The 27,056-nt window shown below is 42.8% G+C and overlaps 1 protein-coding gene across 1 annotated transcript in view; it reads right to left on the bottom strand.

The window, feature by feature from the left end:
- Positions 1–13,593: 13,593 nt before the first annotated feature.
- The window catches only part of GALNT10 (polypeptide N-acetylgalactosaminyltransferase 10), a 44,649-nt gene continuing 31,186 nt past the window's right edge, over positions 13,594–27,056 (bottom strand). Inside the window, exons 6-7 of the mRNA XM_008573166.1 lie at positions 16,746–16,895; positions 13,594–15,803 (exon numbers count right to left, since the gene is read on the bottom strand). Of these exons, the coding sequence (XP_008571388.1) occupies positions 15,645–15,803; positions 16,746–16,895 (309 nt within the window). The 3' untranslated portion in view covers positions 13,594–15,644. The remainder of the gene's footprint in view (positions 15,804–16,745; positions 16,896–27,056) is intronic.

The following is a 27,056-nucleotide window of genomic DNA, read 5'->3' as shown; positions in this document are numbered from 1 at the left end:
GCAAATCATTTATGTGATAAGGGGCTTGCATTCAGAATATATAAAGTACTCTTACAACTCAATAATAAAGAGACAACCTAATCAAAAAGTGGGCAAAGGGTTTGAATAGACATTTCTCTAAAGAGGGTAAACAAATGGCCAATAAGCCCATGAAAAGATATTCAACATCACTAATCATCAGGGAAATGCAAATCAAAATGAGGAAGCCACTTTGGAAAACAGTCTAGTAGCTACTCAAAATTTTAAACATAGTTACTAGAAGGTACAGCAAGCCCCCCCATGGGTATCTTCCCAAAAAAACTCCTCTTTTTTTTTTTTTTTTTGTCTTTTTTCCGTGTCCGGCAACGGATCGCAACCCTCAGTGTCACCCCTGTACCGGACCGGGACCGGCAACGGGATCGCAACCCTCGGTGTTGCCCCCGCGCCTTGCTCAGCCAGTGAGCGGGAACCGGTCTGTATGTGGGATCCGAACCCTCGGCGGGAGCGCTGCCTCACTTCCCAAGCGGCGCACTAGCGCAGTGCGCCACCGGGCTGGCCCCCCAAGAGAACACTTTTACGTAAATGTTAATAGCAGCATTATTCATAATAGCCAAAAGGTGGAAACAACCCAAATGTCCCTCAACTGATGAATGGATAGATAGTACGTGGTATGTTTAGACAATAGAATACTAGTTGACAATAAAAAGGAGTGAAATATGGGTACATATTGCAACATGGATGAACCCTGAAAATATGCTAAGTGAATGCAGTCAGTCACAAAAGACCACATGGATGTTCCCATTTATGTAAAATGTCCAGAAAAGGCAAATCCATAGAGATAGAAAGTAGCTTAGTGGTTGCCAGGGGCTGAAGGAATAGGGAGGGTTGGAGTAGAAAGTGACTGTACAGGGTTTCTTTTGGGGGGGGAAAAATATTCTGGAATTAGATAGTGGTGATGGTTGCACAACTTTGTGAATGTACTACAAAGGTTTAATTGTACATTTTATTTATGTTTTACTTTATCAATATACAATGTAGTTGATTTTCATGTCCCTTTACCAATGCCTCCTTTCTCCTCTCCCACCTCCCTCCGTCAACCTCCTATCTGTTCACTTGTCTTAACAAGTTCAAGGAACTGTGATTGCTGTGTCTTCTTCTCTGCCCCCCTCCCATTTATTTGTTTGTATATTTAATTATTTATTTATTGTTAGCTCTCACAAATAAGTGAGAACATGTGGTATTTCTCTTTCTATGCCTGGCTTATTTCACTTAATAAAATTTTCTCTAAGTCCATCCATGTTGCTGTGAATGGTAGTATTTCATTTTTTTTTTTTTATAGCAGAGTAGTATTCCATTGTGTAGATAAACCTCATCTCTTTCTATGCCTGGCTTATTTCACTTAATAAAATTTTCTCTAAGTCCATCCATGTTGCTGTGAATGGTAGTATTTCATTTTTTTTTTTTTATAGCAGAGTAGTATTCCATTGTGTAGATAAACCTCATTTTCCTTATCCACTCATCTGATAATGGATATTTGGGCTGGTTAAATTGTACATTTTAAATAGGTGAATTATATAGGATGTGAATTTTATCTCAATAAAGCTGTTTAAAAAGGAGTACATGTATTATTAACTCTTTTAATACAAAAAGAGAAATCATTAGATTTGTTGAAAGGAATGAATCTTTAGCCTCCACTGAATGTTCTTAAGGCTGTTGCTATTTTTTGATTTGTGAAGGAAAATAATCGAATTGAAGCTGTATTAGGAAAGACAATCAAAAATTGTGTTTAAAAATGCAGGTGTAATTGGAAATTTTATATCACTTTTTATTCCTTAGGAGCAAATGTTTACAGAATAAATTTGTTGTTTGACTTTTGTACTTTCAACATTAGTCACATTTTCAGAAACAGGTTATGTATGGAAGTAGGATCTATGTATACTGTGTCATGAAGAAGTCAGACAATCTCTTAGCTCTCTACATTTCCCATTTTTTTAATGCCAGGTCATCAAGCAGACTTTCCCTAAGGAATGATTCAGATGATACTAAAAGACGTGACATAATTACTTGGGTGGCTAGAAAATTCTAAAGCTCATGTAAAAAGAAATTTTGGGTTATAGATCAGTCTTTTGTGAGTTTGGTTGGGTAAAGTCAGCCCTGGAAAGATGTTTTATTTTGGTCATAACTAAGTATGCAAATAATAGTGGCATAAGTAATAGGATGATTATTAAATCTCACAAAACTAAAATTCTGAGTTGAGTTGAGTTTGTTTGGTTCAGCAGCAGCCGAACAATTGCTGAGGTCCAAATCAGTTCTGCTAAGAGCTGGGGATAAAATAGTAGATGATACAGAAACAACCTTGCCCTCCTGAGGCCAAGTGGAGAAGAAAGACATTAAACAAGTAAATGAATAAATAAAATAATTATTCATTATTCAGATTCCATTATTATACTCATTATTCATGGATTTCATATTTGCTAATTTACCTACTCACTAAAATTTATTCATAACCTCAAAATCAATGCTCACAGCATTTTTGAGGTCATTTGAGGACTTATGCATGCACAGAAAAAAAAATTGAATTGTTCAACACACACTGCTATAGATTGAGTGTTTGTGTCCTGTCCAAATTCTTATGTTTAAATCCTAACTCCCAATGTGATGGCATTAGGAGATGGGGACTTTAGTAGATGATTAGTTCATAAAGGTGGAGCCCTAATGAATGGGATTAGTGCCGTTATAAAAGAGAATGTAAAGAGCTCCCTCCTCCCTTCTGCCATGTGAGGACCCAGTGAGAACATGGCAATCTATGAATGAGGAAGTGGCTCCGTACCACACGTTAGATGTACTGGCACCTTGATCTTGGACTTCATAGCCTTCAGACTGTGAGAAATAAATTTCTGTTGTTTATAAGACACCCAGGTTATGGTATTTTGTTATACCAGCCCGTACTGACTAAGACACACACGTTCCCAGTTGATGTCAAGCAACGGGACATCTGCCTTCTTGTTTCAACTCTCATTCTGTAAACAAGTGTCCTTTTGGTGCCACATTTTTCATATTTTGTGCTTTTTGTTGGTTATTTTGGCTTAAACAGTCCCCAAGTATGGTGCTGAAGTGCTGTCTAGTGTTCCTGGGCACAAGAAGGCTGTGATGCGACTTACAGAGAAAATGTGTTAGATAAACTCTGTTGAGGCATGAGTTATAGTGCTCTTGGTTGGGAGTTCAGTAGTAATGAATCAGTGATAAATATTAAATAAGGTGTCTCTAAACAGAAATGTATATAAAACTAGGTCATGTATTGATTGATTGATGAAAATGTTGTGACCAGAGGCTTGAAGGAACCTAATCCTGTACTTCCTCTGGGAGCAATGGTTTGGTATTCACTAACTCTGTTTATGGTGACTTTATAGAACATATCCACCGCAAATAATGAGAATCAACTGTATATCAGGATAAATGCCATGAAGGGAGCTGCAAAGGTGCTGAGAGTGATGTATGTGGGGGGTCTGTTCTTAACAGTGTGGTCAAGGAAGCCTCGCAGGGGAGGTGACAGTTAAGCTGAGACCTAAAGAATGAAGAGAAACTGCAGAGCCAGAGCAGGAGCATTTAAGCAGAGGGAACAGGAGGGTCTGCAGGTGAGAAGGCCTTGGACGGTGTGGAGAACTGAAGCCATGCTGGGAGATAACGGAGAAGTAGGCAGCGGTCAGCCCCAAAGGGACTTTTGGGCCAGGCTGGGTTTTATACTAAAGGTACAGAATAAAGTTACAAGCTGCAAAGTTATAAGCAGGGCAGCAGCAATCAAGTTATTTTCTTTTTCCTAGTCTGGGTACCGGTCTGTTCTCATCACTTGGCTATAGAGTCACCGATCATCCCTCATGCCCCTCTGTATCTCCAGGACAGAAGTGGAACCAACCACTGTGGCCACAGAGTGCGAAATGCTGCAGTACATGTTTCAGTTTGTGTTTGTGGATTAAATGACCGAAACTTGGGATTCTATGACTGTTGCTGTGAAGAAACCAAAGCAGGGATTTTCCCCAGAACCAGGACAAACCCAGAATTCAGGCCTCTGCTTTGCAGGCTGACTGACAGACCAGTGGTGGGGAGAGCTTAGCTCTCAGCTCTGACAAAGGCAGACCTGCCACCCTTTCCTCTGTCCCCAGGTGGGAGCTGGCAGGAGATCATAGCTACTTTAATTCCAAGCAGCTCATGAACAAAGGCTGTAAAGTTGCTAAGAAACCTGATTTTCTGAGGGTTCACCGTGTGTTTTGTTGTTTCCATGGCATTGTGCATGTGTGTGAGTGTGAGCACACCAAGGGCTGTCACTCTGCCAGCCCTGAATGAAGTCACACTTGAAGGGAAGAACTGCAGGCTGCCCTGGGGCACCATCATGGACTGGAGTTAGCCCCAAGCCTGGCAGCCCAGGCATTGAAGGTAAACAAAAGAGGAGCCAGCTGCCCGAGGCCAGAGGTTGGCAGAGCTGTGAGCAGCTGCAAGAAGGAAGCCTTGGATGCTGAATGTGGGACTCACAACAAAAGCCCAGAAGCCCTGAGGTGGGAGATATCAACAATAGATCCATGAGGGGGTCCCACCCCCACCCTACCCCTAGCTGAGCTTGGAAAATAAGTCCTCAACAAGGCCAGGGCCGTTGCAACATACTACATGCAAGATCTGTAAACCCATAAGAGTCCAGGCTGACCATTATCTAATTTGCCTCCTTTCTCTCTATTCTGATATAGAGAATCCAAGGCCTGGAGGGGAAGGAACCGTCTCAAGGGCACATAGCATAAGTATCAGTCTGATTCTGCTGCTTATAACAAAATATATGGAACTGGGTATTTTATAAAGAAAACAAAATTTATTCGCTTAAAGTTTTGGAGGCTAGGAAGTCCAAAGTCCAGGGAATATGTCTGGTGAGGGTGTTGGTGGTGGTGACAGTGGCTCAGGGGTCTCACATTGCAAGATGGTGGAAGCAGAGAGAGCAGAGAGAGACAGTTCCTCATGCAGTGTCCTTTTAAAACCCTCAGAACCACGCCCCTGACAACCATTATTAATCCATTCACTACAGCATGGTCCTACAATCTAATCACCTCTTCAAGGCCCCACCTTCCAATTACCATAATAGGATTTCCCACCTTCAACAGCATATAGCAAATGCAGGAGCACTGCCTATCAGGAGGTCAGTGGGCTGTGAGTGGAGGAAAAAAGGCCTGAGGTGCATCTGAAACTATGTTACTCATCCTTTTGTCCATTCATCAAATACCTATTGAGCCCCTACTAGGTTCCAGGAGGCCCCAGGCCCTAATCCAAACAAATTCAGCGAAAAGGAGAACCTAAAACTACATAGCTCCCACTCTGGCTAAGCAGCTTAGCTACCATGGATTCCTCTCTCTCGTGCAGGCTTGGGAGGAGGAGAAGCTAAAATGGATAAGAGAGGTATCTCCCCCATCCTCCCACCTGCTCCAGGGTGGAAGGCCCTCTCCTCCCAGTGGTCGGTGTCTTTGAGGAGGCACCAGAGGGCCAGCTGCCCTCAACTTGTTTCTCACTCTGTAGGCCCTGGGTGCCAACTATGTGCCCAGGACCTGGAGCTCCTCACTTCTGTGCTCTAGACATCAGTCGAGGACACTCTGATGTGCTCACTCTGCCTGATGAAAAACCCTGTAATGGTTCCTATTGCTCTTAAAGATCAGAGACTCCTTAACATGGCCCACAAGGTACTATACAGTGTGGCTTCTGTCTGTTCCCTCCTCTTGTTCTGCTCCTTCCCTCCCCCTCTCTGCTCCAGACTCACTGACCATACCCATCATGCTTCTCCCATGGGGTCTCTGCACATGCTGCCTCTGCACCTGGAATATTCTCCCCTTCCCATTCCCCTTCTTTTTTTCATAGTAAGAGAGTTTAATCGTTTAAAAGAAATGATTACATATTTTAGAAGAAAATAGAGATGAAAATTTATCTTATTCATGAGTGGTAAAAGATTTTTCAAGCAAAAAAACAAAGGAAGTTATCAAGAAAAGATTGACACATTTGGCCACGTAAAATTTGTGTCCAAATAAATTTAATAAAAAAATGCAAATATAGGACAAAGCTTTAACATCTACATATAATGGAACATTCTTGTGTGTTGACAATAAAAGAGCTAAAACTTAAAAAATATATAATAAAAGATATAATCGGACAATTAACAAATTAGCCTCGAGTACCAGAAGCATTCTACTTTTAAATGACAGGGACAACAGTTTAACTTCACCATCTTGCACCAGAGCTACACCAGCTCCTCAGCTCTTGAGTCATAACTTTTTAAAAATTGAGATAAAATTCACATACCACAAAATTCACTATTTTAAAGTGTACAATTCAGTGGTTTTTAATACAGTCACAAGGTTGTGCAATCATCACCACTTCCTAATTCCAGAATATTTTTATTACCCCCAAAAGAAACCCGATACCAACTAGTAGTAACTCCCAATTCCGTCCTCTTCTGGGCTCCTGACAACCACTAATCTTCTTTGTCTCCATGGATTTTCCTAGTTTGGACATTTCACATGAATGGAGTTATACAGTATGTTGCCTTTTGTGTCTGGCTTCTTTCACTTAATGTAATGTTTTTAAGGTTCATACATGTTGTAACATGATCAGTACTTCATTCCTTGTTATGGCTGAATAAAATTCCATTGTATGGGCATACAACATGTGTTTGTTTGTGCATTTATCAGTTGATGGGCATTTGGGTTGTTTCCACTTTTTGTTTATTATGAATAATGCAGTAATAAACATTTCTGCACAAGTTTTTAGTGAAAATGTTTTTGTTTCTCTTGGGTATATATATGTATAGGAATGAAATAGCTAAGGATTATGATAATTCTATGTTTAGCTTTTTGAGTTATGTCGAACTTTCATATGTCAAACTGTTCTTCACAATGGCTGCAGCATTTCACATTCCCACCAGCAATGCATGAGAGTTCAAATTTCTTCACATCCTCACTAACACTTGTTCTCCATTAAAATAAATTATAGCCATCCTAAGGATATGTCATCATGGTTTCAATTTGTATTTCCCTAATGACTAACAATGTTGAGATCTTTTAATGTGCAATTTGTGTATGTTTCATGGCTACTTGTATATCTTCTTTAAAGAAATGTCTGTTCAAATCTCTGTCCATATTTTAATTAGGTTATTTATCTTTTCATTGTTGTATTGTAAAAGTTCTTTTATACTCTGGATACCAGACCCTTATCAAATATGTGATTTGAAAATATTTTGTTGTTCTATGGGTTGTCTTCTCACTTTCTTGATAGTGTCTTTTGAGGCACAAAAGTTTTTAATTTTGATGAAGTCCAGTTTATCTATTATTTAGTTGTTTGTGCTTCTGGTATCATATCTAAGAAATCATTGTCTAATCCAAGGCGAAGATTAACACCTATGTTTTAAACCATTGTCTAATCCATGAAGATTAACATCTATGTTTTCTTCTAATAATTTTTTAGTTTTAATTTTTACAGTTAAGTCTTTGATCCATTTTAAGTTAATTTTTATATATAGTGTGAGGTAGTGGACCAACTTCATTCTTTTGTATGTGGATATCCAGTGGTCCTAGCACCATTGTTTGAAAAGACTATTTTTTCCTATTGAATGGTTTTGACACCCTTGTCAAAAATCAATTGACCACAGATGTATGGGTTTACTTCTGGGCTCTCAATTCTATTCTGTTCATCTATATGTCTATCCTTATACCCATACAACTTTTCAGGATTGTGGTGGCTAGTTTGGATCATTTACATTTCTATATGAATTCTAGGATCACCTTCATTTCTACATGAAGGGCAGTTGGAATTTTAATAGGTATTGCATTGAATCTGTAGGTCAGTATGGCAAGCATTCCCATCTTAATATTAAATCTCCAATCCATGAGCAGTGGGTATCATTTATTTAGGTCTTCTTTAACTTCCTTTGACAATATTTTGTAGTTTTCAGTTTTGCACTTAGACTAAATTTATTCCTAAGTATTTTATTCTTTTTGATGCTGTTATAAATGGATTTTCTTAATTTCATTTTTGGATTGTTCATTGCCAGTGTAGAAATACTACTTTATTTATTTATTTATTTATTGGTCAGTCTAGCTGAAGGTTTGTCCATTTTGTTAATATTTTTAAAGAACCAACTCTTGGTTTCATTTTTTTTTCTAATCTCTTCCATTTATTTCTGCTCTAATCTTTATCATCAATTTCCTTCTGCTCGATTTTCGTTTGCTCTTCTTCTTTTAGTTTCTTAAGGTGGAAGTTTAGGTCATTGACTTAAATCTTTATTCTTCTTTTTAAAAAGCCTATCACACCTGGTATTCCCAGGTTGTTTCCCACCCCAGTACTAACAAGAGCCAACCCTGCTTAGCTTCTGAGATTAGATGAGATTGGGCATGTTCAGGGTGGTATGGCCATAGACGCTTCTTTTTTAATGTAGGCATTTACAGCTATAAATTTCCCTTTTGACCATTGCTTCTACTTCATCCCATAAATTTTGATATGTTGTGTTTTTATTTTCTTTTATCTCAAAGTATTTTCTAATTTCCCTATGATTTTGTTTTTGAAGAAATTAAATTGGTTATTTAGGAGTGTTTGTTTAATTTCCATAGTTGTGAATGTTTCAAAATTTTCCCTATTATTGGTTTCTAAATTTAATCTATTGTGGTTGGAGAACACATTTTACATTATTTCAATCCATTAAAATTTATTGAATCTTGTTTTATGACCTAACAGATGGTCTATCCTGAAGAATGTTCCATGTGCACTTGAACTCTGTTGTTGCTCTATTCCTTCCCTCCTCCCTTGTATTGTTATATTTGCTGTTGATGGGTGGAGTGCTCTATGGATGTCAGTTAGTGTTAGTTGGTTTATAGTGATGTTCTAGTCTTTGAGTTACTTGTTGATCTTATGTTTACTTGTTCTATCCATTACTGAAAGTGGGGTATGAAGTCTTCAACTATTATTATTGAATAATTCTTGTTTATTTCTTCCTTCAGTTCTGTCAGTTTTTGCTTCATGTGTTTTGGGACTGTGTTGTTAGGTGCATGTGTATTTATTGTGTCATATCTTCTTGACAGATTGATCCTTTTATCACTGTAAGATGTCTTTACCTCTAGCAAAAATTATCCTAAAATTTATTTTTTCTGGTATTATAGCCATTCCAGCTCTCTTTTGGTTACTGTGTGTATGGCATATCTTTTTCCACCTTTTAATTTATTTTTTTTTCCTTTGGCCAGTATGGGGATCCAAACCCTTGACCTTGGTGTTATCAGCACCATGCTCTCCTAGGTAAGCCACTGGCTAGCCCTGCCTTTTAATTTTAAACTTCTATGTGTTTTTGAATCTAAAATATGTCTCTTGTAGACAGCTTATAGTTGCATCTTTTAAAACAAATTTCATTCTGCCAGCCTGTATTCTTTATGTGAAGAGTTTAATCCATTTACATTTAATGTAATTACTGATAAGAAAAGACTTCTGACATTTTACTTTTTGTTTTTTATGTCATATCATTTTTCTCATTGTCTCCATTACTGCTTTCTTTTGTGTTAAATAGGTATTTTGTAGCCTACCATTTTGATTCCCTTCTCTCTTTTTTCCCCCTCTATATATTTTTAAGTTATTTTCTCAGTCATTTTCCCAGAGATTACAATTAACATCTTAATTAAAAACATTCTATTTTGGATTAATACTAATTTAATTTCAGTAGTATATAGCAACTTTGTTCCAATATACCTCTGTTCACTCTCTCTTCCTTTGTTCTGTTATTGTCATATAAATTACATTCTTACACAATGTGTGCCCATCAAAAGATTGATAGTTATTGATTTATGCAGTTTTCTTTTAAATTAGATAGGAGGAAAAGAGAGTTATAAACAAACAAAAACCCTTATATACTGTCATCTATATTTACCTATGTAGTTACCTTGATCAGTGTTTTTTATTTCTCCATGTGGACTTGAATTACTGGGTTCAGTCAATGGGAGGTGTGGCAGATGACTGGAAGGTAGAAAAGGAGAGAGGAAAGGGTATGTATTCTTCCCATCCCCTCCCTGTTTTGGCAGTTGCTGCAGTTTTATACCTATGGCTGTAGTTCCTGGGAAGACCCTCCCCCTGGCTATAGCCTTCTCTGGGTTCCAGTAACACTACTGCTTCTTGCTTCTTGAGGCTTAGGAGTGATAACAGCTTCCCATTTTTGCTAATCCTTAGGTGCTTCACCACCCCTGGTTTTCTTAACTCTGCCCACACTTCTTAAATAGTCTCTTTGTTAAACTCTCTTCTGTTATGCTGCAAGTAAGCGATTTCATGCCAAGACCTTGGCTGATTCAGCATGCTCCATGACCTCCCACTAAGGTCAAGTTCTCATAATTTCACATGCAGTTCTCCTTTGTGGACCTTACCACAATCCGAACTATACACTCCTTTTAATGGTCATTTGATTAATGTCTGTTTACCCAACTAGACTTAAGTGCTGTGAGGGCAGAGAGTGTGTGTTTTGGCTGATCTTTGCACAATCTTTTAATTCCTAACAGAGTGATTGGCATATAGTAGGCACTTAATACTCATACATTTTTATTGAATAAATGGCTAATATTTTTGTCTTATCTATTTCATGAAATCCTTCTGAGAGGCTGGGGGACAACAGGTACAAAGGACTTTTTACAAATGGAATCTCCCCACATGTACAAAATGAAAAGGTGGTATTGTGTGAGGCTAACATGGGAGAGGGGATACTGAAAACCTGAACTGTGTCACTCACCACTATGTTACTTTGGGTCAGGGTTTTCTCTGGGCCTGTTTTATCTGAAAAATTAAGAATTTGAAACAGTATTCTGAGGCACCAACGACCTTTAAGAAGACCTCTCATTCTATGGCTCAAACCTGCCACCTGGGCCAGATTTCCTTTCTTGTATTCAGTCTTCTCCAAGCCCTGGTCCATGGCGCCCTCTGGTGGGCCCTGAGTGATAGCACCGGGGGCAGCCTCTGCTCGTGGTCACTTGTAGCCCTCCACTAAGACTCAACCATAGGACCATAGGAGCTGGAAGCATCATCCAAAAACTTGTCATTTTACTGTGGAAAACTGAGGCCTAGCTAGGGGAAGGATTTGCAGAAGGTCTCACTGAGTTTTTCACACAGCTGGGTCAGCCAGTGCTTTCATGGTATTAGACAAACCTAATACCCAACAGCATCAAAATGTTTTGGTGAGTACTTGTGGCTGATGGGTGAGCATCAGAAATGATTTCATATTGTCACTGCTCTCCTGAAATCTTCCACTCCTGGGTGTAGTTTCTAAGACCCTCTGTGGGCTGCCCTGCCTAACTCTTTGAGCTCACCTCCTTCTGTGCCTCCAGCACAGGAACTCCTTCCTACCTCAGGGCCTTTGCACTGGCTATTCCATCTGCCCGGAACTCTCTTCCCTCAATTGCCTCTTGGTTCACACTCCTTCATGTCTTTTAGCTCTGACAGAGAGGCATTCCTGACCATTCTAGCTAATGTTCCCAATCTATAAATATCAGTTTTATATCCTTCATGGCCCTATTTGCATCTGAAATCATATTAGTTAGTTATTTTAGATCTGCCTTCCCCTCCAGAACGATGGCTGCGGGGAATTTGTTCACTGTACTGGGTACTGAGTGGGTGCTCAATAAATAGTGAGGAATCATGGAAGGGAGAATGGCACAAGACAAGAAATAAGCCAGAGACCACTTTAGAGAAAGTCTGGAGGTTTACTCAACAACAGTCACAATCACAATTATACATGTTAAGTCAGTTCTTCACAAAGGCTCACTTTTCCAGGCAGAAGAGAGGTTGGTGGTCTTGAGATTTCTCTATGGAATCCCAGTCTGACTTCCCAAATATTCCCTGCCTGCAACCCCTTTGGGATCCATATTTCAAGCCAGTAACAGAGCAAGACCCTAATCCTGTTGTCTGGCACAGCTGAATCAAAGCCATTTTGGAAGCAAATATTAAGATGACCTTGTCACTTGGTATGTAGTTACAACTCCCACCCAGAGGTGGCAGCGGGCCTTGGCTTAAGATCGAGTTTGAACTCAATTACTTGGATTTTTCACAAAGAGCATCAGTTGAAAACAATAAAGAATTCCAGAACAGAACTGCTCTCCTTCCTCCTTTCCCACACTTATAAATCTTCAGAAAACATTACAAATGCATTGCCTCCTCAGAATTATAAAAGATCACCCAATCTGTACAAACAAGGGATTGATCAGTAAAGCAAGAAATCCAGACTCCTCAGTTATTATTGTAAAGTGCTTTGCCACTCTTTTGAGACTCCAGATTCTAGAAGAATGGAGGTGCACAGAAAGAAATATGGAGCCACTTTTGAGGACATTACCGATTTCTTAAGAAGGAAAAGAAATTCAACAGGTAGGATGTGTGAAAAGTGAATGTAATGTGGACTTTGCAAATCCACATGCTACATTTTCCCAAAAAACTGCTCTGGGCCTACTGTCACACCTCCCTGTCAGATCTCTTCTGCGGATGTTACCCCGCTTTCCTCTGGGCTGTTTCTTCCTAAAGGGAAGAATGGACAGTTCCTGGTCTATTTTCAAAGTTGAAAGTTCCGATTGGAACTACAGGATGGAATGGCTTTTCACACATGTGCCTGCAAATTCAGCCACCTCTAAAGCCTGTACTTACAGCAAAGATGCTCTTTGCATTCTGAAATGTTTCTGGAGTCCGCCTTTGGAAAGAGAGCTGGTGGGGCACATGGTCGTGACAATTTCTAGCAACACCTTGTGTTGTGACATCATCCTCAGAATTTCCTTTAGAGGTAAAGGGGCCCACATTCTCACCCATTATCTGGCTGAGTTCTATTGCGTATCAGCTGGGAATGGGAGCAAACCCTGAATCCTTGAGACAGGTGGTTTTCAAAAAAGAGGCCGAAACAATGAGTTGCTTATTACAAGTATTTGCAATCAGTCAGTTGGTAGATAAAATTGAACCAACAACATTCTGTCCCTCCTTCCCTTATTACACTGTTGAGCCCCAGGACGAACTAGTGTGGGCTCAGCAATTACGAATGCCAGAGAGCTCGGGGGACATGCCTACCTGCTTGGGGTATGAAATCAGACTGGAAAGGAGAAACAAAGTATGGGAAAGAGAAAGGCTGAGGACGGCTTGTTGGCTCCTTCTTCCCCAAGAAGCTTGGTCTTGTGGAGAACACAGCTGCCCACTTGGAGTGAAGCCATTTGGAAATCTAGTCAGTGCTCTACAATCCTTCATCCCAATGGCAAGGGACAGGACAAGCACTCTGTTTGGGGGTTGGGATGGGGGCCTAATGAGGTAATGCAAGGCCTTCTCTCAGGGGGTGCTGAAACCCTTCTAGACCATGGACTAAGTGAGTTGCCCAGCTGCCCTTTTAATTTAGAGTGTTACTTGTGCGGACTAGAACAACTCTGGTCTTTGGCTCTTGGGGAGCATCTCAGTCTCAGATCTTGCTCTAGGCCCAACATCTCCTGCTTGAAATGAGACATTAAGAAACACACATTCGTCCGATAGGAACTGCACATGCCACCAAGAATGTTCCCCTCCCCCCAACCCTGCCCCTTTATGTCTGTCTAGCAAGGCACTAGGAAATGGTTCAAGTTTAGGGATTTGCTATACATTTGCATTTTCTTTTTTAAAAGGCACAGTTTTTATTTTAATGATGCTGCATTGCTCTCTGCTGATGAATCTTAATTCAGCTCCCCAAACTGCAATGCTTGTTACCCAAGATTCTAGAAGGGGCCTCATCTTTTGACTTCTATAGAGGTCCACTTCTAAAGAGGTATAGCACTCATTTGGAAGGGGACCCTAGGGATCAACCAGCAGGCTTTGCAAGCACAGGGGCCGCCTCTTCTGTGGACAGGGGGCCAGAGCAGGGCTTGTGCTGGGCAGAAGTGGAAGTGATCCTTTGCCAGCTACACGCTCAATCTGGGTGGTGGTGGCTTGGAGTGTTTATCCTTTCCTCCCCCAGATAATCGAAGGCCTTGATCAGCCAGCATCTCAAAGGCAGATTTGTGGCTCTGTTCCCAGATTTATGTCTCAGTTATTTAATTGGGAAATGACACAATTGAGAAACACAACTCTAATTGGAATACTGATTGCAAGTATTTCCTAGGCTAGCTGGTGGAAGCCATAGATTGTGGAATGTGATTTCCATTTCTGAATCAGTGAGTAGCAGGTTGGTTAAAGAAATGCTTTCTATTAGTTTGGAAGCCCTCTGGTGAAAATCTGACATATAATTAACAAAGCAAAAGGTAAACATGAAAGGCTGGCATGGAGCTGGGTGTCCATCTGGTAGTGAGATATTGGCTTTGTCTCTCCACTGCAAATGAGTCTATAGCTGTGATGATGGTGGGAGGTTCCAGGGCTCCAGGTCTTCCTGAAGATCACGTTGTACCAAAGCCTCTGGTAAGAGCTGATGGACACAGGTCCCCCTGCTCCCTCCGTCCAACACCACCAACTTTAGATTTCACAGATTGTTTCTGAGCTGGGGCTACCTTCACTATATTATACCTGGCTGGCTGCTTGAATCACAGCATTCTAGAAATCCACAATGGATGCTAAAAAACCAGAATCACATGTAGCATTCTAGTTTTGTAATCAAATTATAGAGTTCTTTAAAAATTCTAGAGTTTCATATGAGAACTAGAACCATCGTGAGGTCAGAGGCTAGGCACCGTGCCCACGGTTGATCCTGGAGGCTCCAGACTGTGAGGTGAGCACCTTGCAGCACCTCAGCTCCTCTCCTGAGGCAGGTAATTGCCCGGGAAAGAGAGAAAGGGAAGTAGAAGCATGGATTAGGGAAATTCAGCCAGCATTTCTAGTTTGGAGGTCTTCTACTTGTCCTTTTTCATGGGCCCAAGGCAATCTGAACCAAGCCCTGAAAAGCTGGTGGCTGGGCTTCCCTGGTGGCTGCAGAGCACTAAAATGAGCATTTCAAATATCCAGAGAGCAGGGTAGACATCCCACATACCCTTGGCTGCAAAGGAATGTCTGGGGTCCCTCTTCTGACCCATGCCTGGCAGCTGGCCAGCATTCAGTACTAAACCCTCTGAGAGCCCCAGGTATGGCCTTTGACTACATCACCTGAGGCTGTGACAGAGAACAGAAGCTGGGCATGTAACTTCAGTCACAGGCAGAAACTAAAAGGTTCCTAGAAGGGCTTTCCCTTCTGCTGCAGATGGGTGGCATTGGTGCTAACAGCCGCCCCAGACAGACAAACGTTGCCTCTCTTTCTAAAGCACCGTCACATATGAGAGCCACATGCGGTCTGGGCAACCTTGCAGGACTCATTTTTGGGTGGCCTAGGGCTGCCCTGGTATTCTCTTGCACAGTGCCCAAGGGGACATGGAGACAAAGTTAAAAAGGCCCCCCTGCTTTTCCACGATGCCAGCAGGGATTAGAGCAGGCTCTGCTCTCTTATGGGGTCTCTAGTGGGGCATGCTCTCCACCCCACCCCATGACTCAGGGGCTCAAGGACCAGGCAGATCTCTTGCTCCAGTTTCAAGAGCCCTCTTCACCTGGAACTGTTTGGACAGCACCTTTTACACCATGGTGCCCACAGAGGCACTGCCTCCCTCAGGAGAGGAAGCCTGCAGTGAGTGCCAGAGGGTACCCCGCTGGGCCTGCCAAGGGGACATGAAGGCTCAGTTTCTATTGAAATTTTCCAAGACTGTTGAGTTGGTGTGTTCAAACAGCCACTGCTGGGTGGGAGAGGAGGGGTTGCAGGTGTTCATGAAGATCCTGTGGTCACTTTCGCTGCAGTCCATGCAACTGCCGCTGACAGGGTGGTACAGGGTCTTGTCCTACAAAACAGGGAGGTTATCAGCCAGGCAGCACCAGGGACATGAACAGTCACACTGCAGCAACAATAATAGCAAGGAGGAAGCAACTGACTAGCTGCTCACTGACCTAGTGGTTTTCCTCCTGAGCACACACCAGATGCTGCCCAGCTTCCCTTGCAGTGGGCGTTGCCATGTGGCTGAGTTCTGCCTGCTGGGAATGTGGGCAGAGGTGATGGAGGCCACTTCCAGGCCTGGGCCCTAAACACGGCCCACCTGCAGTCAAATTTCATTGGTTCTCATGGTGTGTTTTTTTTTTTTTTTTTTTTTCTTTTGAATGGACTCGGTTGCCAACATTTACAATTTGATGATTTCACATAAAGGTCTGAATTTCTAGTTTCTCTTGAATGACTGGAAAATCGGGCATGGTAGATTTGTGGAACAAATGAATGAATGGGTGGGCTCTGTTTTGAGAGGGAGTGAGGTACTACATAATTCTTTTCCAGAAAGATCATTATGTTTAACTCTAGTGGCTCAGAGTATAAAACCTGTTGGGAACCACATATCATTCTACTTGTAGAATGGAGGTCTATGGAGATAGAGAATTAAACTGGCATGTAGAGAGAAGCAGAAATGAAAGATGGAGAATGATTTGTTTTTTTTTTAAATTTTTTTTTCTTCCTTTTTTGTCTTTTTTCGTGACCGGCAACGGATCGCCACCCTCAGTGTCGCGCCCGTACCGGACCGGGACCGGCCACGGGATCGCAACCCTCGGTGTTGCACCCGCACCTCGCTCAGCCAGTGAGTGGGAACCGGTCTGCATGTGGGATCCGAACCCTCGGCGGGAGCGCCACTGCGCTTCCCAAGCGGCGCACTATAGCAGTGCGCCACCGGGCCAGCCCCATAATTCTTTTTTTTTAAAGACCAAGCAGGTCGCCCCCTTCCCAGCCCCCCATCTCATCTTACTTTGCGGTATTTCCACAGCTGGTTGCCTTTCATGCTGTGGCAGTCATAGAGGGTGACTGGGCTGGTGTGGGAGATGGCATCAAAGCAGAACTTCTTGGTGTGCTGGGGGTCTCCAGGCCGGATGTCCTCCCTCCAGGTAAAGGTGAATACCTGCACACACAGACATCATGATAGAGACAGCAAGCAAGGGGACTTTCTTTTTCTTTTTCCCTCCATTTTTTCAAAATTATGAAACTTTTAAACACAGAGGTCCAGAAAAGAGTATATTGACCATGTCTCCTGTTCTAAATCACCCAACTTCAAAAGTTACCAATTCATGGTCAATCTTGTTACAGCTCTACCCCACCAATATCCCTACCCCCACAGTATTTTGAAGCAAATGCCAGATATTGTATCATGTCAGGTATAGATACTTCATTAAGTACCATTCTAACAATTAAAAGTTATCGCAAAGTCCTCAGTGTCATCAAATATTGAGTCCAAGCATTCTTGGATTGCCTTAGCAATTTCTTTTCACAGTTAGTATATTTGAATCAGGATCCAAACTGGGTCCATATATTACATTTGGTTGATAAGCATTTTTAAAAAAATTTCCAGCATTTTTATTGAAGAATAATTGGTGTACGATACACTGCACACATTTAAGGTATACAATTTGATACATTTTGACATATGTTTACACCCACAAAACGATCATCACAATCAAGCTAATCAACATATCCATCACCCCCAGAAGTGTCCTCAAGCTACTTCGTAATCCCTTCTTCCTGCTGCCCCCTCATACCTCAGGAACCACTGATCTGCTTTCTGTTACTAGAGATCAGTTGCAATTTCTATGACTTGACGTAAAATGATCATTTACATTTATGTAAAATGTATTCTCTTTTGTCTGATTTCTTTCTCTCAATATAATTTTGCTGAGAATCATCCATGTTATAACAGCAGTTATCAGTAGTTCATTCCTTGTTATTGCCAAGCAGTATTTCATTGCAGGGTACTCCATGTACCTGTTCTTGGACATTTGGGTTATTTCCAGTTTCCACGTATTACAAATAAAGAGACTGGGAACATTTGTGTACAAGTATTTGTATGGATATATGTTTTCTTTTCTCTTGGATAAATACCTAGGAGTGGAATGGCTCATAAAATAGATCAATGCCTAACTTCCTAACTGCCAAACTGCTTTCCAAAGTGCCTGTGCTATTTACATTCCCACCAGCAGTGTATAGTTCCAGTTCACCCACATCCTTGCTGACCTTTGATACAGTCAGTCTAACAGGTGTGTGGTGGTATCTTATTGCAACTGTAATTTCCATTTCTCTAATAACTAATGAAGTTAAAAATTTTTAATATGTTTATTTGCCATTGATATGCCTTCTTTGGTAAAGTGTACAAAACTTCTGCCCATTTTATTTTTTGTTTGTTTGTTTGGCAGTTGGCCTGTATGGGGATCTGAACACTTGACCTTGAGTTTTGAGAGTTTTTATATATTATGTGCCTAATTCCTCTGTCAGATATATCCTTTACAAACATTTTCTCTCAGCCTGTGGTTTGCCTTTCTGTTTTCTTTCTTTTTTTTTTTTTTAAAGATGACCGGTAAGGGGATCTCAACCCTTGGCTTGGTGTTGTCAGCACCACGCTCTCCCAAGTGAGCCAACTGGCCATCCCTATATAGGATCCAAACCCGTGGCCTTGGTGTTATCAGCACCGCACTCTCCCGAGTGAGCCACGGGCCGGCCTTCTGTTTTCTTAAAAGTCTCTCTCTTTTTTTTTTTTTTCTTGGGAGCTGGGGGCTGCTGCAGTGGCAGGTCCTGGGTAGTGGGTGCCAGGGCCTGCTGGTAGCTGGGGCTCCCCACCTGGGCAGCTGTGCTGCACGTACTCCTTGAAGGGAAGGAACTTGGGTTCAATGAAGTTGGGAGTTTATCAAAAACGAGCTCATGGTTATTAATTTGTGAAGTGCAAAAATCAAAAATGTCTTTTAAGGGCTGGCCCGGTGGCGCACTCGGTTGAGTGCGGCACTTGGGAGTGCGGCTGCGCTCCCACCGAGGGTTCGGATCCCATATAGAGACCGGTCTGCTCACTGGCTGAGCGCGGTGCGGGTGCGACACCGAGGGTTGCGATCCCGATGCCGGTCGTGGTACGGGCGTGACACTGAGGGTTGCAATCCCGTTACCGGTCACGAAAAAAGACAAAAAGGAAAAAAAAAATGTCTTTTAAAGAACAGAAGTTTTTCATTTTGAAGAAGTCCAATTTATCATTTTTTTCTTTTATGGATTGGATTTTTGGTGTTATATCTAAGAAATCACTGCTTAACTCAAAGTCACAAACACCTCTGCCTGTTTCTTCTAAAAACCTTTTAAGTTTTAGATTTTATGTTTAGGTCTATGATCCATTTTGAGTTAACTTTTGTATATCGCATAAAGTATGTGTCAAAAAAAAATTTTTTTTTTGCATATGGATGGATATCCAATTGCTCCAACACCATTTGCTGAAAAGACTATCTTTTCTCCCTGAACTGCCTTTATACCTTGTCAAAAATCAGTTATCCTTATATGTGTGGGTCTATTTCTGGACTTTAATCTGTTCCATTATCTATCTTTATGTCAATACTACACTGTCTTGATGATTGTTTTCATAACATATCTTGAAATCAGGAAGTGTAAGTCCCTAAACCCTGTATTTCTTTTTGAAAGTTGTTTTGACTATTCTAGGTCCTGTGCATTTCCATATAAATTTTAGAATCAGTTTTTCAATTTCTACAGAAAAAGATTGCTAGGATATTAGAATTGTGTTGAATTTATATATTGGGTTGGAAAGAATTAATATCAATATTGATATTAATTCTTCCAACCTATGAACATGGTTTATATCTTCATTTATTTAGATCTTCTTTAATGTCTATCGGCAATGTTCTGTAGTTTTTGGTGTATAGGACTTTCACATCTTTTGTTAGTTACATATCTGAGGATTTCATATTTTTTGTTATTGTAAATGCTTGTTTTTAATTTGATTCTTCATTAGTGTATATAAATACAATTGATTTTTATATCTTGCAACTTTGCTAAATTCAGTTATTAGTTCCAGTAGCTTCTCTATAGATCCAATTGAATTTTCCACATTGATGCTCATCTAGTCTACAGATAAAGACAGTTTTCCATCTTCTTTTCCCATCTGGATGACTTTTTTTTTCTTCTTGTCTTGTTGAATAGGGTAGAACCTCCAGTACAGTGACAAATAGAAATGAGGAGAGCTAACGTTACTGTCTTGTTCCTGATCTTAGGGAGAAAGCTCTCAGACTTTCACCATTAAGCTTGATGTTAGCTATAGGTTTTTCATAGATGCCCTTTATCAGGATGAGAAAGTTCCCTTCTATTCCTCGTTTGCCAGAAATGGATGCTGGATTATGTCAAATGCTTTATCTGGGTGTATTGAGGTGATGATCTGTGTTTTCATTTTCAGTCTGTTAATGTGGTAAATCATATTAATTTCCTAATGTTAAACCAACCATGCATTCATGGGACAAATTACACTTAGTCATGATATACTATCCCTCTTATATACAGTTTAATATGGTTTTCTAAAATTTCGTTAAAATTTTTTTTTGTCTGTGTTCATGAGATGTTGGTCTGTGGTTGGTCATATAATGTCTTAGACTGGTTTGGGTATTAAGGTAATGCTGGCCTTGCAGAATGAGTTGGTAAGTAATCCTTCATTTTATGGAAGCGTTCTTGTAGAACTGGTAACAACTCTTCTTGAGATGTTTGGTAGAATTCACCAGTAAAGCTCTCTGGGCCTGGATTTTTCCTTATGGGAAGGTTTTCAAATACAATGTCAATTTCTTTAATAGAATCACTGGTGTTTTCCATTAGGGCTAGTGAGAACAGGTATTATTCCAGGCCCTGCATCAACGCCAGGCACCATTCCCTCTAATCCTCCTGGGTGGTTCTTTCTCCAGCCCCAGGAAGTTTCCTCACATGCATCCACTCATCAGTACTCTGCTGAGTATTCAAGGGAACCCTTAGTAAATCTTGGGAGTTCTCTCTGTTTAGTGCACTCTCCCATATTCTGCTAAGCGAATTCTAGCCACCTTGGTCTCCTGCAGTCTCAGTGCTGAGTATTCAAGGGAACCCTTAGTAAATCTTGGGAGTTCTCTCTGTTTAGTGCACTCTCCTATATTCTGCTAAGCGAATTCTAGCCACCTTGGTCTCCTGCAGTCTCAGCTCTGTCTCCTCAACTCAGGGACTCTGCCTGGCTCTATCTGGGTTCTCCCTCCCTGTCCTGTGAACTGGAAACTCCCTCAAGGAAGGGAGCTGGGACAATTACTTGGCTCACCTTGTTGGTTTCCCATCTCTCAAGGATTACTATCCTTCATTGGCTAATGTCCAGCCTCTTAAAAACCATTGTTTCACATATGTGTCCATTTTGGGGTTGTTTCTGGTAGGAGGATAAGCACAGTCCCTGTTACTTCATCTTGGCCAGAAGCAGATGTCATGGTGGTAGTGGAGGGAGACTGTCAGCCACTACCTCGTAAACGTTAATTTCCAGGCCTTCTCCAGTGTAGGACGTGCCTTTTAGACTCATTTCTCCCTTCGCAGGCTCACTAGGGCTCTCTGCTCAGGGTGGTTGATGGCCCCAGGGGACACAGATTCCACTGGGGTCACTGGGCTGCCATGCTTCCCATCTCAGAAGGCAGAGATTGGAACAGCCACATACCCAGGCACTGTTTTGTGCTCGTTTGAGTGGACTCTGCCACATCTTGACTCTGTTCTGAGGCCAAGCTCCCTGGGCACATTCTCTCCAGGTCTCATGCTCTTTCTGGCCTCTTTTGGAGTCTTAGGGTGGGGTGGGTGTGGGGAGCAGCCACCCACTACAGTGGAGAACTCAGAAGAATTAGTCAGGGACAGCCACTGTCTAGGAAGAATTGCTGTCATGAAAGCATGATGCAGAATGAACAGCATTCTGAAGGACGGTCAGATGCCATTGGGCTGGGCATTGTACCCATCTGAGAGGCGTGCTGCCTGTTGCAAGGGTGTGTGTGTGCACCCCTTTCTTCTGAGTCCTGTTTATGTGGAGGACTCGCGTTAGTAGGCTTACATCAGAATGAACTTCCCATATGCCAGGAAATCCACAGTAAAAAGATTATAAAAATGTATTCTTGGACTAAGAATCAGTACATATTGGGTCACTGTTAAATTGGGGTTAACTGCTTAGAGGAGGTGTTGGGAAAATGGAACAATTTGGTCAGGCTCCCCTCGCCTTGGAGCCGGTTTAGGGGTGGTTTGGTAACATTGTGTATGTGGGTGGAGTAAGTGCACCTGCACAGCCATGTTTTTTCCAGACTTGCAGCTTCCAAGGACTGTGTGGCCGGTTACCTAGCTCAGAGACCTGTGTGAAGGGGTCTAGTGACCCAGCCTGGCATGTGAAGAGTTTGTGACCCAGTCTGTGAATGGGCTTGAGGGGTCTGGGAGCTCCAGACCCAGCCCTAGCTCAACCATTGGCCCAGTCAGTGCAGGATTACCCGCAGGTAAAAGAGCCGTGACACCTATCATGGTTGCCTCGCTTTACAATTGGTGTTACGAACAGGATGAAGAGCTAGACAATCGGTGCTGTGAGCAGGATTCGAGACATTAGCCTCGCAGTAGCCTTTGTTGTAGCCAGACAAATTGGCGTAGTCAGGTAGGGTTACGCCACACTTGGGGTAGCCTGCGACAGGATTCTGAGCAGATACAGGAGCTGAAAGCCCTTGGAAGAAGGAGGAAATGTGGCTATTTGTGAATATGCTGTGCCCTATGGCCACCTTTCTGTTGACTGGGACCTGGTTGCTGCACACTGTATGGCAAGGCACCACAGACCAGGTACTACGGCAGAAAACCCGTTGGGAGGGGGAAGAAATGTGGCTGTCTTTGAGCGTGTGGTGCCCGCTGGCCACTTTTCTGCTGATCAGAGCCTGGCTTTTGCTCACTCTGCTGCAAGTTGATCAAGATTTGAAGTGGAAAGTAGAGTTGCTGGTGGATGATGTGCAGCTACTGGCAGACTCGAGGCAGAAAGCAGAGTTGTTGGAAGCATGGACGAATGTCCTGGAGGACGACGTGCAGCAACTGGCCACTCCTGCCCCTCACACTAAGGAAGACGACCAACCCAATGGTGAGTTGGGGGAAACTGTGCGTCTCCAGGCACGACCTGTTGTGCATGAGAAATTGAGGCACAAGCAGCCTATGGGACCAGACGGACAACCGGTGGGAAATCCACAGGTGACCCAGTTCACTACCTATGTCCTGTATACCCAGGTTGAACTGGTTGACTTTGGGAGACAGTTCAGGCAGAAACATGGGGAGACCCTGGCTGCTTGGCTGTTGCAGTTATGGGACCTAGGGGTGGATAGTGTAATGTGCTCTGGTGAGGAGGTGGAGGAGTTGGCCTCCATCACCACGCACCCTTCCCTGAGACAATGGCTACAAAATAGCCTCAGGTATGCACTCGGATGAGGTAATCACTCCTTATGGACTGGGTGAATGCAGCTGCCCGAACCATGTGGGCAAATGCTGGAGAACTAACCAAGATTGTTAGTAAATGGCAAACGTATGCTGAGCTGGTCCAAATCATTCGAGAGCTGGGGATGCAGTAGTCCATGTTTAATGCGAACACTCGTGGCCCGGATGAGGAGAACTTTACAGGCAGCATGAGAGACATAGTGCTGCAGAATGCCCCATTAACGTCCTTTGGGTCACTGATGGCCATACTGGCCCCATATATTGGTCGTCCTATACATGAGGTAACGACCATGATAGCCAGCCTGGGTGAAGTAGAGGATAGAAGACAAGCAAAAGGGGTCCGAAAGGTGGCTAAGACCAAACCCCCAAGAAATACTCGGGATTTTATCCCAAAGGGACTGAGCAAGACTAAGCAGATGTGGCTTGACTTGCTTGCAGCAAGGGGTTGATAAAAAGAAAACTGACCAGCAGCCAAATGCAGTTCTGTTTGCCTTGTGGCAGCAATTGCACCCTGAACAGTGTTTCACCAAACATCCAGAAACAGGTAGCAAGGTACACTCAGTGGATTTAAAGGACTTTTTGATTGTTCCCAAGGAGGCGGATGAACTGTCCCATTCTGATTAGGGAGCAGGCCAAGGTACTTGTCTTCTGGGGGCAGGTAAGGACTGGAGGCCTCATGTTGAATTGGCAATATATTGGTCGAGGATGAATGTGCAGCATGTTTTGGCATTGGTGGATACAGGTGCAGAATGTAGCCTGATATACGGCAATCCAGATAAGTTTCCAGGGGCCACAGTTCGTATAGATGGCTATGGAGGACATACTACTGAGGTCAAAGCTGTGTCACTGCCATTGGGCACAGGAAGATTACCTCCTTGTGTATATACTGTATATATATCTCTTGTAGTTGAATACATCTTGGGTATGGATGTACTTTGTGGTTTGCAACTGCAAACAACAGTTGGAAAGTTTCAGCTGTGAATACGGATAGTAAAGCCTGTGTTACGAGGATATGCTAAACATGACCCACAGGTGTTACCCAAGCCAAGACGTGTAGTTAATGTAAACAGTATCGCCTACCAGGAGGACATGCAGAGATAAGTGCTACTATATTGGAATTAGAGAAAAGTTGGTATTATTTGCCCAGCTCAGAGCCTATTTAATACTCCGGTATGGCCGTTGAAAAAGCCTGATGTGTATCTGGAGAATGACTGTAGATTATTAAGAACTGAACAAAGTAGCGCCTCCTTTGCATGCAGCTGTGCTTTCAGTTCACGAATTGATGGATCAGCTGACGACTCAGCTGGGGACTTATCATTATGTATTGGACTTTGCAAATGCTTTTTTTCTCCATTCCAATCTCGGCTGATAGCCAAGATCAGTTTGCCTTCACGTGGGAAGGAAGACAGTGGACCTTTCAAATATTGCCCCAAGGTTATCTGCATAGCCCAACCATCCGTCATGGTTTGGTGGCTGAGGACCTAGCCAAGTGGACTAGGCCCAGCACGGTTACAATGTTTCACTACATTGATAATGTGTTATTAACCTCTGATTCTCTTGCAGATTTAACCCAGGCAGTTCCAATGCTGCTGAGTCATTTGGAACAATGTGGGTGGGCTATGAACACAGCCAAAGTGCAAGGATCTGGGCTGTAGGTAAAATTCCTGGAAGTGGTCTGGTCAGGTAAGACGAGGGTCATCCCAGAAGCTATTATAGATAAGATACAAGCATACCCTCGACCCACAACGGTAGCTCAGCTACAGACATATTTGGGACTTCTGGGGTATTGGAGAGCTTTTGTACCCCATATGGCCCAAATGGCATGCCCACTATATGCATTGACAAAGAAAGGAGCCCTCTGGGATTGGACTGAGGAAGTAGAACAAGCTTACTGGGCTACAAAAAGGGCAATACAGCAAGTACAAGCTTTACAAGTGGCCAACCCCACTAAACCATTTGAGTTAGACATACATATAACCCAGGAGGGGTTAGGATGGGGTTTGTGGCAGAGTCAAGACCGATTCCACACACCTGTAGGATTCTGGTCTCAGCTCTGGAATGGTGCTGGAGTGTACTACACCCTAATAGAAAAGCAGTTAGCAGCTGTGTATTCTGCCTTGATAGCCACTGAAGCTATCACAGGAACTGCCATAGTCCTAGTAAGGACGACATACCCATACTAGGTTGGATGCGCACGTGGGCAACCAACCCTAAAATGGGTATAGTTCAGACTCTGCTCTGTCTAAATGGGGAGCATATATAGAACAAAGAAGCACTGTGTCAACAAGTCCTCGGTCCAAAGAGTTGCAAGCTGTGCTAGGCCTAGTAGAGGTTGTGGAGGAAACTTTGACACAACCCTTACCCACGGAGGTGGAGGCTACACCTTTCCATGAGGGACAGGGACCTATCACAGAGCAAGCTTGGTATACAGATGGCTATAGCATGGGACCTTCAGCATCATGGACAGCAGTTGCTGTCCAGCCCTTAACAGATACCATGTGGTATGAAAATTGTACAGGGCAAAGCAGTCAATGGGCTGAACGAGAGCAGTATGGATGGTGATAAAGAATGAGCCTGGGCCATTAACCATCTGTACTGGCAGCTGGGCTGTGTACAAAGGTTTAACCCTTTGGATTTCTACTTGGAAGTATCAATGGTGGATGGTATGCCACTGACCCCTGTGGGGACAACCATGTGGCAAGAGTTATGGGAATTGGGGCATGGGAAAGAAGTAACTCTTTTCCAAGTCACAGGACACTTCCCCTTAGCCAGTCCAGGAAATGATGAAGCCGATGCCTTGGCTAAGGTAAGATGGCTGGACAGAGCCCTAACTACTGATGTAGCTCAGTGGTTACATCGGCGAATGCAGCATGCTGGCAGTAAAATCATGTGGATGGCGACTCAAAGATGGGCCCTGCCTATAAAATGGGAAGATGTAGTGAATGCCTGTTGTGCTTGTCCAGTATGTGCTCAAGAGAGTCCACACCCCCAGCGGATGCCCCATACAGATGGGCAAATAACTCGAGGAAGTGTGCCCCTGACTTGATGGAAGGTGGACTTTGTCGGACCACTGCCAAGGTCGGAGAATTTCAGATACATCTTCACAGCTGTTGATACAGCTACTGGTCTTCTGTTCATATGGCCTTGTAACGCCCCAGACCAAGTAAACACTGTGAAGGCACTGAATAGCCTTGCTGCTATGTATGGCCGGCCTACAGTTATAGAAAGTGACAACAGAACCCACTTTACTGGACATGGGGTTCAGAGGTGGGCCTCCCAGTTGTCCATTCAGTGGAAGTTACATGTGCCATATCATCCCCAGGCAGTGGGAATGACTGAACAGTACAATGGCCTTTTAAAAAAGGGACTAAGGCTATCTACCCAATCCCCATCCCTGCTGAAGGGGTGGGCATGGCGATTATGGCCAACAGTCAGAATTCTAAATGAGAGACCCCGCAAGGGCAGACCCTCTCCAGTGGAAGCTCTGTTGCATAGGGCTGCAGCACCTATACAGCTGCAAATCACTACTAAAGATAAGCTTTTGAAGCCAGGATATGGCAAGAATGGAAATATTCTCATACTGGCCCCAATCTGTTTGCAACAGGGACAGACAGTACAATGGAAATGGCCTTGGAGAATAAAAGCCCCCCCTTATACGCTGGGTAGGTTTAATAGGGCCTTGGGGAAAAGGATTAGGGAAGGCTTGCAAGTTTCACCTTGGGTGACAAGTACCTGGCCTCCTCGAGTAAAGATGATATGGCCCAGAACAGATGAGCGCTCTATTCCAAAGGGCACATTTGTATTATCATCATGGCCAATT

The sequence above is a fragment of the Galeopterus variegatus genome, unplaced genomic scaffold (assembly GCF_000696425.1).
Source record: "Galeopterus variegatus unplaced genomic scaffold, G_variegatus-3.0.2 Scaffold884, whole genome shotgun sequence".
NCBI lineage: Eukaryota > Metazoa > Chordata > Mammalia > Dermoptera > Cynocephalidae > Galeopterus > Galeopterus variegatus.
The sequence above is the reverse complement of the archived record's forward strand: the minus strand, read 5'-3'. Positions and strand labels throughout refer to the sequence as shown.